Consider the following 14759-nt stretch of genomic DNA (forward strand, 5'->3'; position numbering starts at 1 on the left):
CTTTGTACCTTTTCACCTGTGATTGGGTACTACCTAATATTTCTTCAAATCCTATAATCATGTATGCTGTGCTGAGTAGTTACAGATACTGTATTGTTTGATTGTTAAGGTTTTTAAATGGTATGAAACTTGTGAAATGTAAGGCACTACAGCAGGCCCCAGATAAACAGTTGATGAATGGTTGTTGTGTTGACGTTAAACGTCAAAAGGGGGGACTGTGGAAGAAATTGGGATTTCCTGTGTGCTTACATTATTCACTAATCAATATAACTAGTCATTGGATACTAGTTAGTATGTTCTCATGTAAGCTTGCTATTAATAAGAGTAGATGGTGTCTATGTGTCAGGGTTAATAGATGTTCGTGATCAGGAGAAAGTACTGGGTAAACGTCCTTGGTCATGACTACAAGGAGAGCGCCAACTATGATCTCTCTAGTCTGAGTGGTCATGTGTTGGGAGCTGTGAATCTCTTCCTCTGAGACTGTTGTAACGTCATTACAGCCTGACTGTCACTATCTATGTTTACATTCCTGTGCCCTATAAAAGATGGTCCTCCGGCTTTCAGAGCTGAGAGAGACATGATTGAGACCTAAGCCTGGTGTTGTGTGGTCATTTATTGTCAGAGGTCTGGTTTTCTCTCCCAATCTGCAGATTGATAATACTTATTAAAATCCAGAACTCAACTGAACTTAGTCACTCCGTTTATGAAGAGACGGACAAAACACTTTCTTCATCAAGGTGTAAATAAAAGGGAACAGAAAACATGCAAATAACTAGAAATGTATATTTAGGGTTCACAGTCTGACACGTCCTTCCAAGAAAACATTAGCTTGATAGCTCATGTAGAAAAGACCGGACCGCATTAACACACTTGTAATTTGCATTCACTTTCTCCCTATATGGGTGTAAAAATCTCTCTCTCTCTTTTTCTGTTTCTTCCTCTTTCTCTCTTCCCTCTTTCAGTTTTGGTAATGACTTTACTTACAGCTGTAGAAGAATGAATCATGTTTTATTGACATATTTGTTACATATGAACCCTTACATACTGTGTTTGAATGTTTCTTTTCAAGCTTGAACATCTTTTGAGCTTAAAGATAAATGTTTTTTATTAACTATGTTCGGTTATTAAAGCAAAGCAATGCATTATATTTCAAAGACAAAAAAAGTATTAGTAGACAAAATATATTTATATTATCGCAGTTTTGAATATTTCTTCTCCTACCCACACTACTATCCCGGTGGCACTATGGGAATGCAATCTAATAAAAACATAATTGAATAATCAGATACAAAATTTTGATTTTAACGAAGCACTTAAATACACAGGTGATTGAAGAATATTGAGACAAGCATTAGGAAGCTGGTTGGACAGCGGGGATCGCTGGATATTCAAAAGCTGTTTTCAGGATCAAACTTTTTCATCAAATGTCATGTTTGGTCAGACGTTCCCATAGATGTTTTGAAGATTTGCATCCTCATCATAACCCTGTGATAGATAAAGACCAAGAGAGAATCTCAGTATGTCTGAACATGTCTTCTGTGATCTTATCAAAGTGTATTGATATTCACAATAGGCTGTTAGTAGACCAAGTACAACGCCAGTGATACTCACCCCACTGCTATAATCATTGTATTTGGCGCAGGAAGACTTTGGATCACTGTTTAAATTCAGAATAAAGTTACATTTATATGTGACGTTCAAGACACGACCCTTGAAGAGTACTCTATAACTGAGTGTGTTAGGGGACTAGCATCATTTTACCTCTTTGGAGATGGGAAGCGGGGTTTCGAGATTGCCTGGGTGTTATTGGTCCTGTCAACCCACTACTCATTTAGCATATAATGATACATTTTTTAAAAGAACACCTAGGCAAAACATTTCTTAGAGACACTTACTGATTTCTCCGGTCCACATTTCCTTGTTGCCTTCTGTGAGATAAAAAAAATCAACAATAGATAATGAATCAAGTAAAGTGTTTTTATAGTCAGTGATTTCGCTGATAGTTTAAACTCAAGTGAATCATTTATAAGGCACACAATGTGGGTTTTGATGTAAATAACTGAATATAGTGTGGAACCAGTGAAAAGGTCAAGTAACCACATCCTCTTTTCACAGCTTACCTCGAAAACCGACTCCACATAGTCCTACTGTTGGTGGAAATAAAAGGGAACAGAAACATGCAAATAAGTAGAAATTTATATTTAGGGTTCACAGTCTGACAGGTCCTCCCAAAAAAACATTAGAAGATGAAAAAAACTTTCCATTGTAACAACTGTATCAGACTCTAAAAAGACCAAGAAACACTGATGTTGAATGTTTGCATTATGCATTATGAGCAATACCTGCCAGTTTTTTTACAACATGTGTTCAAGTGGATTGACATTACCAGTAGACCGGACAGTACTCCAGTAGATTGCTGTCATTGTGTGTATTCTCCATGTGTAGAATAACTAAAGTCACTTAATAAAAACGTATTCAGCAATGGTGGTTACCTGAGCATGACAGTACAGAATCTTCTAAGAGTTTCAAGTAATATTTTCTCTGAGACTGATTCAGGGAAATCCATGGCTTTGGTTTTGTAGATCTGAGTGCAGTGTTTAATCTGGTAGACCACAAGATCTTAATGCATCGTTTGGATATCCTCGATTATTGCAATTCGCATTATTTCGGTATCTTTCAGTCTTCCCCCTCTCGTCTTCAACTGGTACAAGACACAACTGCCAGACTTATCATGTGGAGTCAGTTAAAACCGATTTTAATTGCTTTGCACTTGCTTCCTGAGAAGTACATAATTTACTACATCGTACTGTATGTCTACCAAGCACTACATATCTTATAAAATAAATATCTGACAGACAAATATCATCAGTATACTCCATCAAGAACTCTGAGATCTTCCGATTTCGGTCTAGATCAAAAACAAAACCAAAAAACTGACAAATGCATATTTGTAGTTACTGATCCCAAACTATGGAAGAGCCTACACATGCACATCAGACTAGCACCTTCTATTTCGACCTTCATCCTCTCTGGCTTTAAATATTCCTTAATCATTGTTTACCGTTTTATCTTTTTATTACTGAATTTTTTGTCTCCTTTTCTGAGATTTTAATTTGACCTCTTGTACAGCACTTTGGCAGACCATGGTTGTTTTTGAACATGCTCTATAAATAAATATTGATTGATTTATTGAATATTGACCGATGATTCTCCTGCAGGGTCAATAAAAGGAATTGAACAGAATAGATTTGGTGAAAAAATAATGACCTGCCTTTGCTCAGTGGAGGCCGATCCTGGTTCGGAGCCACCAGAGTGAAACCTGAGTAATGAATAGAAAGAAGAACTGTTCCCACACAGAGATACACACATAATAGGTTAAGCCTATATATATTTGTTACTATTATGGGCTATGAAAACATTATTTATCTCAACTGTAAATTATCTCAGAGTGTTTGGACAATAAGGAGGTTTTCAGGCCCAGTATCTAGATCCTTAATCAACCAATAATCAGATGTCTGAACTCACCTGCGGGACATTCTGGAGAGACGGTTCCACATGCTAATACATGGCAGAGAAAAGACATTAGGAAACATGTAAAAATTCATTAAAATATACAGTACTGTGCAAAAGTCTTAGGCACAATAAAAATAAAAAAGGTTAAGGAAAAATGCTAAAAAAATGTAACAAAAAGTTTAGCAAAATTGCACTTTTATACTGCTGCACAAATAAAAACAATTATATTACATATATTTCTTTGATTAAACGTTGCATTCAAATCTGATACACTTAAACGAAAAAATGCAGCAACATTAAATTTAGATTTACTATAATTCTAATTTATTTTTACTACAAATAGGTACGGTACAAAACGTTCTGCATCACTATTAGTATCCTCATCTGCCTCCTCACCGACGAGACACCAGAGATGTCGCCTACTAATTAATAAACTGCTTTGCGCAATTCCTGTGTTGTTCTTAATTATGAATTAAATAACAATAATAAAAGCTGCCCTCGTGTACACACCGCCCTCATCGAAACATTCAAGAAAACCTGTAGCATTTAATTGAAGAAATACAGTATAAGACATTATTTGTGTAAAAAATCTTGGGTGCCCAAGACTTATGCACAGTACGGTAGAATATAGAATATGTGTGAATATACAGTATCTAAATTCAACCCTTGTGTGTACGTGCCTGTTACCACTTCTGGTTTGAAGCTCCTCAATCTGTCTCCTAAAATAAACAGAAAAGTACAAAATATTGTCTGGTTAACTCCAAAAATAATACCCCGAATTCCAATACAACATATTGTTTGCAGATATAAATTATTTACATAACTAGAGAGGGTACAATTTCTGGGGAAATTGTAGGGTGTGCTTGCTTGCGTCGGTTGCACAGGGGTCCGTTTTTGAATGACATTTTTACAACTGATATTTCTGTATATTTTATATAAAAATGCATACTTGTTATTTATAAAGATTACATAGATTTAAAAGCATATTTTTTTGCTGCTCATTTACAACTGAAAATACGAGTGAAGTGTAGAATGAAATAGATGTCTTCTCATTTCCCCTGCAAGAGGCAGCCTCATCGTTGAATCAAAACTAATAAATTTGGCAGACCGGTGTAAAAATTGACCTAATCTCTATGATTTAAACGTCATTTTAAGTTTTTCCCTTCTCATGATATTTTCAGGCATTTAGCCTACTCATTGCATTCATTCATTAATTCATTAATAAAGAACCCCCTTTGAAGATTATTCTACGACGTTACCCGGCAGTAGAAGATGGAATCGCGATTCAAACAGTACCATCTGCTAACTGAAAATATGCCCCCCAAAACGTAAATAAGCTTGACATTTATTTAGTGGAAAATCGCTCATTTATAAAAAGCTCACTGGTAGCGATCATTGTCAGTAACAACGCAAAATGCGATATAGCCCTGTGTGGAGAAGCTGCCCCGGTAAATAATTTACCGGGTCTAGTACTGTACCGTAGTAGTACAATTATTGTACTACTACGGTACAGTACTAGACTACTGCTGTGTTCGTCTTGGTAGCGATTGCGTTGGTTGAATTGGATTTAACGTTCCGTTGTACGGTTTAAGCTGAAATTAATTATTTTCATGAACAGATTGACAACGTTTAGGCTGTGGCAATGAAGTTCAGGTTAGTAGTTAGATAGACTTTTGATTTAAGTAAGGGGAGTGCCGAACATGTTCTGTTGCCGTTTGACTTCCTAAACAGCTGTGTAAGTTAGATGTTTTTGTCGTGTGTCTCGCGTAAACTACAGCGTTGCAGTGAGCTACACTGGTTTGAAACCACAGGTAATGGTAATTTCACCAACAAATCGTTTACTAATGTCAGAATAAATCCTACAACGAAAATGTATATGTGAGGAATGTTTATTTTAACGATTGAAAACAGATAATGCTACATCACAGACCACTGTAGTATGTGTTGCCCGGGCAACACAGGCTAATGTCATGATGCTAATACTTCAGTGAAATAGTAGACTACTGTTTCCGAAAGTAGATGTACTTCCTTAATAATATCAGCTTATACTGTACATTACACATCACAATTGTGTGTCATATGACAAAGTAAAATGAGTAAATAGTTATCACCCTGGCCTCTTTGCTTGTGGCGTTTCTGCAGCTGCCTTGCAGTAAAGCTATAGTTAGCCTAGCTATCCCCCAAGTTAACAGATGCGAAACGAATGTTCTGCCAAAGGTAGTCACGCGTGTTTTCGTGACGTTAGTGACGTAGTGACGTTAGTAACGTCAGTGAATGTGGCTAGCAAATTAGCCACCGTTAGCTTCACTTTTCGCCACAAAAACTTAACTTGAGCCTAAACCATGCAACGGAACTTAAATTCCAATAGAAGCAACTCAATCGCTACCAAGACGAAACTTTTGACACCTAACTAGGTTGTCTATGTAGGCCAAATATTGACTGAGTTTTAGGGGGGCAACAAAAATAAACAAAATAAACAAAGGTTGTGCCCTTGCCGAAGGCAAAGCACACCCAATTATACCCAGTCCACACGTTAGCATGGTCGCTAAATTACCACGGTACCTCAGCTTGTGTGATAAACCTACTTGTATTTCTTCCTCATCAAAACACAAAGTGCTCCAAACATCACAGCAGTGCCAAGGCCAACAGTGACAGGAACAATGATGTACCAGATGTTCTCCTTACCTGGGAATACAAGATGTTTTCTTTCACACAAGTGCAAACTCAAACATAACTCTTCACATGGAAGTGCAAGACGGAGGTGGAGAGAGCCGAGAAGAAAGGGGTAGATGGACAAAGATTTACGTTTCACGAAGATCTGGAATCCCTTAGAAGAGGTTTTCCCTCCGTGGAACTTCACTGTGCAGCTGACCTCCGAGTGGTCGTCCTTCTCCTGGGGAAGAAGGGTCAGTGTAGAAAGGGTTTCCCATTTGCCTAAGCCATGGTTCCTGTGGTGGGTGATGGTGCTCCCTCTGGAGCTCCAGGTGAGAGAAGGCCACTCTGAGGGACAGGTGTGCATGACAGAACAGGTGATGGTGAAAGGCTCACCCTCCGTGGCTGTCTTAGGAGCAAGCAAGGTCGGTTTCAAAGGCTCTGCTGGAAGAGCCAAAACAAAAAATATGGGTTAGGGTTTGGGTCAGTTATGGAGAGTTATAGATATGTTTTCACTTATGACCATTCAGTCTAGTGTTTCATAATTTATTTTGTATTACTTAATCTATTGTGCACGTGTGTATGTGTTGTTTTTTGTGTGTTATTTTGATCGCACTGCATTTATTACATACAGAGCATTTCTATCCGGACACATTGGTCGACATAGGAAAATTGATCAAGCGTAGGAATCTCGATTCTGAAACAGAAAGGTCCGTTGTCACGGTCCTTCACTTGACCCATCATCAGGGTGCAGTTGCCATCTCCCAAACTTCCCAGTAGCTTTGTGCGATCTTTGAAGTTGTCTAAAACCTTCACACTATCCTCATGGTAGATGATGCCCGTCGTCTTTTCTTTGATGAGCCAGATGGCCCTTAATTTGGAGCTAGGCCGACTGCCGCCGGGGTATTTGAAAGAGCATGGCACCACCACACAGGATGAGACCAGGGCAGTCATGTCTTTGACAACAGTCGCTGTCCATTCCTCTGAGAACACAGGCTGGATAAGGACTACAGGAGAGAGTAATGGAGTGTACAACATATGTGTTAACAACTTTCAAAAATAGCCTTTAAAACCACAATCGATTATGTTATTAGGAAAGCCATTTTGATTTGATCAGTTTATATAATTATCTACAGTTGAAAGGTATTGAATGGAATTTAAGAAAAGTATGTAAAGTAATTGGGTTTTACCTCCGATACCCAGCCAAATCCAGATCAGAACTTTATCCTTTTGGTCCATGTCAGTGGTACATCAACAACACTGTTTACACAGACAAAATAAACGTCAAAAATAAAATGTCAATAATGAAATAATAATATATTGAAACTGCAATATAATATGCTTGTGTTTCACAAACATTGGGACACATGTTGTGAAACAACCCCACATGATGATCAACACAACATACATGGTAATGCGACAGTTGTCAAGTAGGGGAAAATGACAAAAAACAATATATGATCATAATATACATTATATATTAATAATACAAACAAAACAGAATGAGCAGAATAAAACACTCAAGCGACAAAAGTTACAAAGAAATTCATAATTAATTTGTTATTACAATGAGCCCAATTCCAATATTCTTAAAGCCAAAGCTTCAAATGTGCGTGAGAAATGATCTTGTACCTGAACAAGGCTGTCCTCTCTGCTTTGATGTCTGGAGAAAATGAATCTGGGGGTGACTGGGACCTACTTTTTCTTTTGTACAGTGAAGCATCATCTCTAGCGACACAAACATGGGTCCTATTCTGACATCTAGAGGCTAGGGGTAAATAACTTTGTCTTTGTCATATTTTTGCTTTTCTCATAATTAAGTGTTTTCTCAGGAGTCCATGCTCCTTAAAAAAAAAGCATACTTTGAACTTTACATTAAGTAGTACTATTGGCAAAATATAATTTAGTAGTATATTAACACAGTACAAAAAACACATATTTTTCAATGTAGGCTATAATTGGGCCTTTCACACAACGACATAGTGAAATATCAACCTGAAAGTAAATCCATCAATCCGTGGGGATTAATGTTGTTTTGTTTAATATTTTTTAGAACTCCTTGATCTTCCATTAATCTTGATTAGCATGAATGGAAGCTCTTTGAGATGTAATTGGCTAATTCTTTACTCTGAGGCCCATAGGCGTCCAGCTGTCCGCGTAGCTGACAGGAAGGCCTTTAAATCAGTAGCTTTGGCCCCTTCTCAGTCAGAACCATAGACTATATAAAGATGGACGGTGTGACAGCTCCCCAAAAGCGAAGCCAATGCATCTTGATCGCTCCCTGGTGGTTGGTTGCAGTACAGGTCATAAATCCCGCCCGTTCCATGTTAGCGGATGGGACATGAGCCAAACCAAAATATCAAAATGCATGTCAAATCATTTTCATCATAATCATTTTAGGTAGTTCTTATCACGCTGATGTCTGCTCAAGTGTTCGTTCTTTTAGATTTTTTAAATGTATTATTAGTTTTTTGACGATACAAAAAGGGGGTGAGACGTCATGATTGGCAGCTGTGATTGACAGCTGCTCTGAGTAAAGTAGTCCCGGAGGTACCAGCGGGCTGTGTGCTGTATTGCTAACTACCAGCTGCTAACATATTGAATACATGTGCTATGTGCCATAGACTGTGGAGCTAACCAAGCTAAAGCATAGTCTATAAGCCAAAGATAACTGATTTGGTTGTCCACCAAGTTGGGATAGTTATGTTTAATTGTGTGTGGGCTTTGGCAAAGGCACAACCTTTGCAACATTTTGAAATTAATTAATCTAGATTAATAACGATTAAAAGTTTGTTTTTATTCTAAAGACTAAATCTTATAAATTAACGAATAATCACTTCAGACAAAGTGTATTTTAGACACTGTTGTTTAATTGTATTTTAATACTATACACAGAGCTGTGTTTTCAAAGAGGCTCAGGCCTAGAACTCATACCTATAAAGTGCCAGCCAGGTATTGGTAACCTTTTCATGGACTGGTCTAGTTATTTTCCTAGAGAAGTCGTGGAGTGTGGGTTGGCAACCATCTAACCTGGGACTGCTTTCTGTCGGGTGCTTTGCATTAAGGTGATAACTTAAAGACGATCTGGTTCTGTGATAGCCAAATTCAGCTTCACAAATGCTCCCAGATTCTGCTGTGAGGAATTGGCTCTCTACATTCCAGCCAGAATGACCACCATCTGCATATGCAGCCATGCTAATAGTGAGGACCGGTTTGTAGCATTAAGAATATCAAGACTGAATCATTACTGTCATTTAATGATGATAACATCTAAACACTTACATTACATTTAGTCATTTAGCAGACGCTCTTATCCAGAGCGACTTACAGTAAGTACAGGTACATTCTCCCCGAGGTAAGTAGGGTGAAGTGCTTTGCCCAAGGACACCATTTGCACGGCCAGGATTTGAACCAGCAACCTTCTGATTGATATCCTGATTCCCTAACTGCTGAGCCATCTGACTCCCAGTAGCAGGGTAGTATTATGTAGGAAATAGCTTACATTGTAGGCTACATAATAATTTGCATAATGTACCAGAGCATGGGCAATTTGTTTACAATAATGAGAAATTGCTTTTATGATGTTATGATGTTCAATTGTGAGAAATGTAGGTACCAAAGCCACTGAGAAGAACTGGCATCATCTTCACAGGCACTGCACTCTATCTATAGTTCCAGGAATCTGTGTTTGTGTTTCTCACCAACATATTAATAACCGACTGCATCATAAGCTTTGTGCACTTTGTGCACTATAATAGTATCAAAAAATGTCTTCCTGTTTCTTCTTTCCTGTAAAGTGTTTCATTTAATTTGAGGAAGTACTACATTTATACAGTATGTGTCTACAAAAGACCACATGAACCTTCCTCATGATACTGTAAGTAGGTTACTGAGACTTATTGATTATGCTTCAACAAACCTTTGTCTAAAAGTGTGTTTAGAATATATCAAACTTCGCTTTGATATAAATTGTGTAATATCTTTACTTAGATACTGTGCTTTTAAGAGGTTTAAAAGGTCTACATTGTCCTGTGACAAGAAGCCACAGCACAGGATGTCACAAGTGAGACCACTTGTGACATCCTGCCTAGGCTCTAGGTACTTAATGTGTCTGCTGAAGACTCAGCTGAGATATGTTGGTGCATCTCACTCTCCAAATCCACCTTATTCATCTTGCATAATAGTCGTCTGTCTTTAAGGTATTTCTTATAATTATTGTAATCATTATGATACAAATAATTTCTACATTTGTTGTTATTGTTGTTTTTAGTAATATAGCTTATTATTATTATTATTAAAATTCACTTAATAGTTGACTTAAACAATACAGACTGCTGATAGCATTGTCTTGATTTTAAGAGCTAATATATGAATAACTACAAAACCTCACCATGATGTAACCCACAGAGACATATATAAATCCAACTATTTGCTAGAATGGTTTCCTAGTTCCAAGTTCATTTTTAGTCCATTGGCCATAAAGAAATTGAACAATGCTTTTTCTGTCTATGTATAATGAAGCTGGAACAAACTCTGAGCTTGCAACATTTAGTTTCTTTAAAATATAGCTTTTTACTCTATCGCACTGTTGTTTTGTGATTGTTAGTGATGAAGTGAGTTTGAATAGTAGGCTTAGCTTACAAAACATATTTTGCAAGATACTGTATCCAATATATTTTTCCAATATTTTTTCCATTTGTATTTTTCACATTTTCAATTTTTTTCCCAGAAAAAGTAACTGAGACAAGGAAAATGACCAAATAAAGATTGCCAATAGAATGGCAATAACAATTTCTCTGCAGAACCTGACACTTGAAGGATATGGACAATCACAGATGTCAATGGCATTTCATTGCCTTTTCCTTTTTCCTCAGAGGTAAAGTAAAATTAGAATAAACATCTACTTATATTTATTGTTGCGTTATGGTACAATGTTGGATGAAACAGATACTTTTTAAAACCTCTGTTGAAATTATGTAATTGGAAATACATCATGCATATCCAACAGACTTTGTCTTCTCAAACACGTTTGTTGCTGTGCATTGTAACTTCTTTAACTACCTAGTTGGTTGAACTATATCGTTCTGTGACCTTTACCACACTTTTCAGCGGTGCAAACCTCAGCCTCTTCCTGGACCGCTGAGGTGCCCAGTCCAGTCTCCGCCCTGCTGGGCTCCTGTGTGGTCATCCCCTGCTCTTTCAACTACCCAGAACCACAGAAGAAGTCCTCTGAAGTCACCGGGATTTGGGCCAAAGAAACCCTCAAGAAGATCTACCATCCAGACAGGTCTTCAGTGCTGCAGGATTTCAAGAACCGCACACAATTAGTTGGAGATCTCCAAGTCAAGAACTGCTCTCTGAGGATTGATCCCCTTCATCAAAGTGACACAGGACCCTTTTATTTTAGGGTTGAAATAAAAGACTACGAAAAGTATTCTTATGTGGACAACAGAGTTTCTATTGATATCAAAGGTAAGTTCGAACAATTTGAATCTGAAATAAAGTAGGTTAAAATATAAAAGTTGAAATATAGAAGTTATACAATAAAAAAACTGATTGCAAAAATACACAACATTATTCCTTGAATATGACAAGATAATTATGATTGTGCTTATACCTCTTTTTTTTCTAAAGGGTTGCCAGAGCTCCCCACTCTGTCAGTGAGTGAAGAAGTGAGGGTAGGTGAGCTGTTCACTGCTTCCTGCTCTGTGTCTCACTCCTGCCCCACTGACCCCCCTGTCCTGACCTGGAGCCACTCAGCAACACCCACTGTCCAATCACAGCAGCTGTCCAAGGGCCAGTGGGAAGTGACATCATCCTTGACCTTTGCCCCCACGGTTGCTGACCACAACAAGTCTCTCAGTTGCACAGCAGCCTACAGGGGAGGGAAAAAAGCAGAGAGCTCCCAGACTCTAAATGTCAAATGTAAGTGGATCAAGTTGAAATTACAGTTGATGCATGTGAGAAAACAAAATAAAAACTATTTAACGGCATGTGTAGGATATTTATCCCCATTGAGTAATAGCTTAAAAAGCTTAAACATTTTTTTTTTCCGGTAAGTCGTTGTAAGAGGATATTTATCTTCCTAGAAGAAAAAAATATGGACTCACCATCTGAAATAATTCAGTGTTGCAAAATTTAACTTTGTTTCTCAAGGACCAAGATCCAAGGCATGGCATCCACCCTAAATACAGTGACAGGTGCATATACATAAATGACCAAGTGTAGCCGGTGTGTATCGGTGAAACTTACTCCTCAGGTATGTAACAGGCCACCCGCATCAACGAATAGCTAGCTTTTCGTTGGCGTAGTTGGTAGTGGTGGCGCTTGGGAAGCCAGAGGTGGTAAGTTCGAACCCAGTGCGGGACGATTTGCCCGATACCTCTGACGGAGCTTGCAAGACCACGTCTGTTACACAAGCATGTAAAAATTACTACCAAGTCAATACCTATCTTTACGTTGCTCTGCAGACGCCCCACTGGATGTGAGGGTGGAGAGGGAGTCCACATTGCAGGAGGGAGACTCTGTTGAGCTGAGGTGTTCCAGTGATGGTAACCCAGCGGCCCACAGCTACCAGTGGCACAGCCCCAGTGGGGCTCTGCTGTCCCGGGGACAAACCTACAGGCTGGAGAGGGTGTCCAGACACACTGGTGCCCTCTACTGCACCGCCATCAACACAGAGGGACAAGGACGCTCCAGTCAAGTGAAGCTCAACGTGATCTGTTAGTACAGCGGATTGTTGTTTTAGACAGCAGCCTATCAAGGCCTGTCGAATAAACATTGCTTGCCCATTCTGTAGCATTCAGTATGTGGTTGTGTTTTTGTTTTTTTTATTAGATCCTCCTGAAATTAAAGTAGGCTCTGCCTGCTTCTCTAACATCTCCACGGTAACCTGCCTGTGCATCGTGGAATCTGTCCCCCTTAGTGATGTCCAGTGGTCTCTCCCAGATGGAGTTCTGTCAAGCACCAAGGTAGACAGGCACCGATCAGTGATCATCGCCACCCTGCAAGGCAGTCTTGGCTTTGCAGACTACACCCTCTGCCATGCCAACAACAGTGAGGGAAACACCACCCAGGCCTTCAAGTTGCCCAAAAAAGGTACTGTGAAAGAAGCCTTGCTGTAAACGGCATCACACACTTTTACAATCTGTAAACAGTATCAAACATCAGAGACAACCACTCATTAAAAACAGTAAAAGACTTCAAGGTGGTTTATGGTCTAATCTCTGAACAGATATGACATGGACGGTGCACGTTTTTATAGCCGTATCAGCGTTTTTGGTGCCGGTGTTATTCATGTCAGCATGGAGGTTAACCAGGAAGTGGTGAGTGAAGCGTGTCGAAGGGGTTTGGGCCATCTGCAGTTTTAAATGATTTTCTTCTTTTTCTGGTGATTCCTTTTTAATCACATTATTTTTTTCTCAAAGTCGTAAGAGCCATGATGGTCAACATGCAACCACAACACAGAACATTGCTATTGTTACGGCCAAAGCCACAGTCTCAGACAACTCCGCAGCAACGTACGTTCCCCTCACAAAGTGAACACACTCACTCCCCCACACACTCAGAGTGAAGGACAGATAAGAGTCATCTTTTATATATCAAACAGTTACACAACACCCAGTAAATCTATATTACTTTCCTCTATTAAGTATGATTGTATAGATTCATATTTGTCATGTTGTATGAAATAACATATTATTATTATTGTCATTAGTAGCCTATTATTGAATCTGAATTGCTCCATTCTGCCCGCAGACAAGAAAACATCAACAATGAAGTCTCCGGCAACCAATATGTTTACGGCAATATGGAGGTTTGTACTAACTGCTCCCTGAGATCTGAAGTAAAAGTAATAATGAAAATACTTCTAAAATAATAATACCCTAGAGATGCCGATGTCATTCCCATGGTGTCATTTCCTACAGGCCGACGGCAGGTGTGACTCGTATGAAAGTGTGATGGGTGAAGATATCTATGCTAACGTGTGACAACAGCAGGAAACATGTTCTCCTGTGAGGACCCTATTTGTTTCACTCCTGCCCTTCAACACTGATTCTATGCACATGCTACACTGTACTGTAAACCCAATAAATTCAGAATACTCATAACCTTCGTGGAAACTGATTACATCAAACTATTTTTCATCTAAGCAATTTTTTAAAGTAAATTATCATTTGAACAATCTATTAATTTATTAAATTAATGGTTGCCTGATAAAACGGAAATGTATGTAAATAGCAAATTCTGACATGCTTTGGTTTACTTTCTACATTCATGTATTTACATTTGTTAATGAAATATTAAATAGTTACATTTGATGCTATTATTTATAGATTAATCGAAACGTGTATTTCTGTGTATTCTTTCCTGTAAAGAGTTTAGTTTCATTTGGTGAAGTTCTACATTTATATGTGTCTACAAAAGATCACATGAACCTTCCTCATGAAACTATAGGCATATTACTGAGACTTAATGATTATGCTTCAACAAACCTTCGTCCAAAAGTATGTTTAGAATATACCCACTTCGCTTTGATGTAAAGTGTGTAGTATCTTTACTGAGATACTATACCTTTAAGAGGTTTTAAAAGT

General features: G+C 38.4%; 2 protein-coding genes across 6 annotated transcripts; one reads left to right on the plus strand and one right to left on the minus strand.

The window, feature by feature from the left end:
* Positions 1–998: 998 nt before the first annotated feature.
* LOC134024166 (myelin-associated glycoprotein-like) lies at positions 999–7848 on the minus strand. 5 transcript variants are annotated; one of them, XM_062466645.1, is made up of 13 exons: positions 7798–7848; positions 7356–7425; positions 6798–7172; positions 6319–6609; positions 6099–6198; positions 4194–4232; positions 3526–3558; positions 3272–3319; positions 2121–2147; positions 1896–1928; positions 1762–1812; positions 1612–1657; positions 999–1485 (listed from the first exon to the last, which is right to left on the minus strand). In XM_062466645.1, the coding sequence occupies exons 2-13, from the start codon at positions 7402–7404 to the stop codon at positions 1438–1440; spliced, it is 1140 nt and encodes a 379-aa protein (XP_062322629.1). In that variant the 5' UTR covers positions 7405–7425; positions 7798–7848; the 3' UTR covers positions 999–1437. The 5 variants fall into 5 exon arrangements, 3 of the variants coding, with proteins under 3 accessions (XP_062322629.1, XP_062322630.1, XP_062322631.1); XM_062466646.1 differs by lacking the exon at positions 1896–1928 and having other exon boundaries at positions 7798–7830; XR_009930857.1 differs by lacking the exon at positions 2121–2147 and having other exon boundaries at positions 1441–1485; positions 3268–3319; positions 7798–7830.
* A 3055-nt stretch (positions 7849–10903) lies between these two features.
* Positions 10904–14432, plus strand: LOC134023797 (B-cell receptor CD22-like). Its single transcript, XM_062466159.1, has 9 exons — positions 10904–11041; positions 11275–11637; positions 11761–12090; positions 12636–12887; positions 13003–13263; positions 13400–13490; positions 13593–13685; positions 13924–14017; positions 14094–14432. Exons 1-9 carry the CDS (start codon positions 10987–10989, stop codon positions 14154–14156), a joined length of 1602 nt encoding a protein of 533 aa, XP_062322143.1. The 5' UTR covers positions 10904–10986; the 3' UTR covers positions 14157–14432.
* The last annotated feature ends 327 nt before the right edge of the window (positions 14433–14759 follow it).

Source organism: Osmerus eperlanus, chromosome 7 (genome assembly GCF_963692335.1).
Source record: "Osmerus eperlanus chromosome 7, fOsmEpe2.1, whole genome shotgun sequence".
NCBI classification, from domain to species: Eukaryota; Metazoa; Chordata; class Actinopteri; order Osmeriformes; family Osmeridae; genus Osmerus; species Osmerus eperlanus.

What these genes read in the sequence shown, in the direction of transcription:
- LOC134023797 (XM_062466159.1), top strand. Translation starts at nt 10,987, where the DNA reads ATGGACAATCACAGATGTCAATGGCATTTCATTGCCTTTTCCTTTTTC. An exon ending in CTTTTCCTTTTTCCTCAGAG is followed by an intron (nt 11,042 to 11,274) that starts GTAAAGTAAAAT and finishes CACACTTTTCAG; the next exon opens with CGGTGCAAACCTCAGCCTCT. An exon ending in TCAGACAACTCCGCAGCAAC is followed by an intron (nt 13,686 to 13,923) that starts GTACGTTCCCCT and finishes TTCTGCCCGCAG; the next exon opens with ACAAGAAAACATCAACAATG.
- LOC134024166 (XM_062466645.1), bottom strand. Translation starts at nt 7,404, where the DNA reads ATGGACCAAAAGGATAAAGTTCTGATCTGGATTTGGCTGGGTATCGGA. An exon ending in CTCTCCAGAATGTCCCGCAG is followed by an intron (nt 3,320 to 3,525) that starts GTGAGTTCAGAC and finishes TTCATTACTCAG; the next exon opens with GTTTCACTCTGGTGGCTCCG. An exon ending in ACAATGATTATAGCAGTGGG is followed by an intron (nt 1,486 to 1,611) that starts GTGAGTATCACT and finishes TATCTATCACAG; the next exon opens with GGTTATGATGAGGATGCAAA.